Source organism: Medicago truncatula, chromosome 2 (assembly GCF_003473485.1).
Source record: "Medicago truncatula cultivar Jemalong A17 chromosome 2, MtrunA17r5.0-ANR, whole genome shotgun sequence".
NCBI lineage: Eukaryota > Viridiplantae > Streptophyta > Magnoliopsida > Fabales > Fabaceae > Medicago > Medicago truncatula.
In genome coordinates, this window is record NC_053043.1 from 6,727,798 (window position 1) to 6,729,127 (window position 1,330).

Sequence of the window (1,330 nt, forward strand, 5' to 3'; positions counted from 1 at the left end):
TTACTTGAAACAACTAATAGCAAACAAAAATAATCTTCTGTTGTTGGTGGTGAGAAAAGATAAGAGATTTAGAGCTATAATTATTAAGCAAGATGATGTAAAATGTGCATTTATAACTTTTATGGACTCATCCGACTTGAGTCCAGGAATGTTTGCCACAGCTGAAAAGGATGTTTTGCCAACAAAAAGCATATGATTTTTCAGACTTTCAATTTTCATCCATGTCATTGTAGACTCATCCAACTTGAAAACTCTAACCCCCTCCTTTCCAAGAGAAATCTCAAATACTGCCAATAGATTGCCATCACATTCAACTAGAAAGTTGTTGAAGCAGCTGCTACATGGAGCTTGAGGTTCCTCAAGTACTTTCCAACTTATTTCTCCTCTAGTTGGATTTATAACTGCTAACTTCCCTGTTAAGATAAGAAAATAAAATAATCCATTATGAAAAGCAGGACTTGTGGAGTAGTGAGGAAATGTCAAGTCTTTAAAACTGATACGGTCACCAACTCCTTCCGAAAGGAAATGTACATAGGCTACTGTCGTAATGGTAGATGATCCATTATCCAACTGAACAGTCACACAGTCAAAAGAGGTTGGAGAATGTGACATGCCAAAACACCTGATATTCGTGATTCGTTTATGCTCAAATGGAAGTGGTAGATCTTCTTTTGTAAAGGGGTTGAAGAAAAATTGAAAACTTTTATTAACTCCAACTAGTAATAGCCAACCATCTTTTGAACAACAAATTTCATAATTCATGTACGAACGTTTAACTTGTGGATAGTTTATGATGTATTTGTACTCGAGACCATGTTTCGGATGCAAAAAAGTGAAAACCTTGTCATTCGCTGAGAAGACAAATAAGGACACATTGAAAGATCGTCAAACCTTGACATTGACATGGAAGAAGATGATCTCCATTGAATTGGTGGTGCGGCTAGACCTGAGTTTATTGCTAGCTCGAAAATGCAAATAAGCAAGAACATCATTAATATGTTTTGCAATTACTTCAAACACATCTAGAGGAAGGGAAAATTGATTATGAGCTTTATCCTCTGCATCCTTTAAATAGACTGCATCACATGTACTTTCTTTTTCTCTAATTTCACAAGATTTTCCTATTTCTTCATCACATGTACTTTCTTTTTCTATAATTTCATGAGATTTTCCTATTTCTTCTTTGAGCGTACCAATTATCCTACAAAACATATATATAATATATCATTTTACTATATTAAAAACATAATCAAATTAATAGGACTAAAAAGTTAAAGTACCTTGTATCTGGCATGAACCCTCTTTAATAAGACCGTCTTTTTGATATATT

At 34.0% G+C, this 1,330-nt stretch overlaps 1 protein-coding gene across 1 annotated transcript; it reads right to left on the reverse strand.

The window, feature by feature from the left end:
- LOC11441317 (F-box/kelch-repeat protein At3g18720) lies at positions 1-762 on the reverse strand. The gene has a single exon (XM_024776873.1). The coding sequence runs from the start codon at positions 760-762 to the stop codon at positions 1-3; it is 762 nt and encodes a 253-aa protein (XP_024632641.1).
- Between the last annotated feature and the right edge of the window lie 568 nt (positions 763-1,330).

Bases quoted from the DNA above. Each gene is read 5' to 3' on its own strand.
- LOC11441317 (XM_024776873.1), bottom strand. From the start codon at position 762: ATGAATTATGAAATTTGTTGTTCAAAAGATGGTTGGCTATTACTAGTT.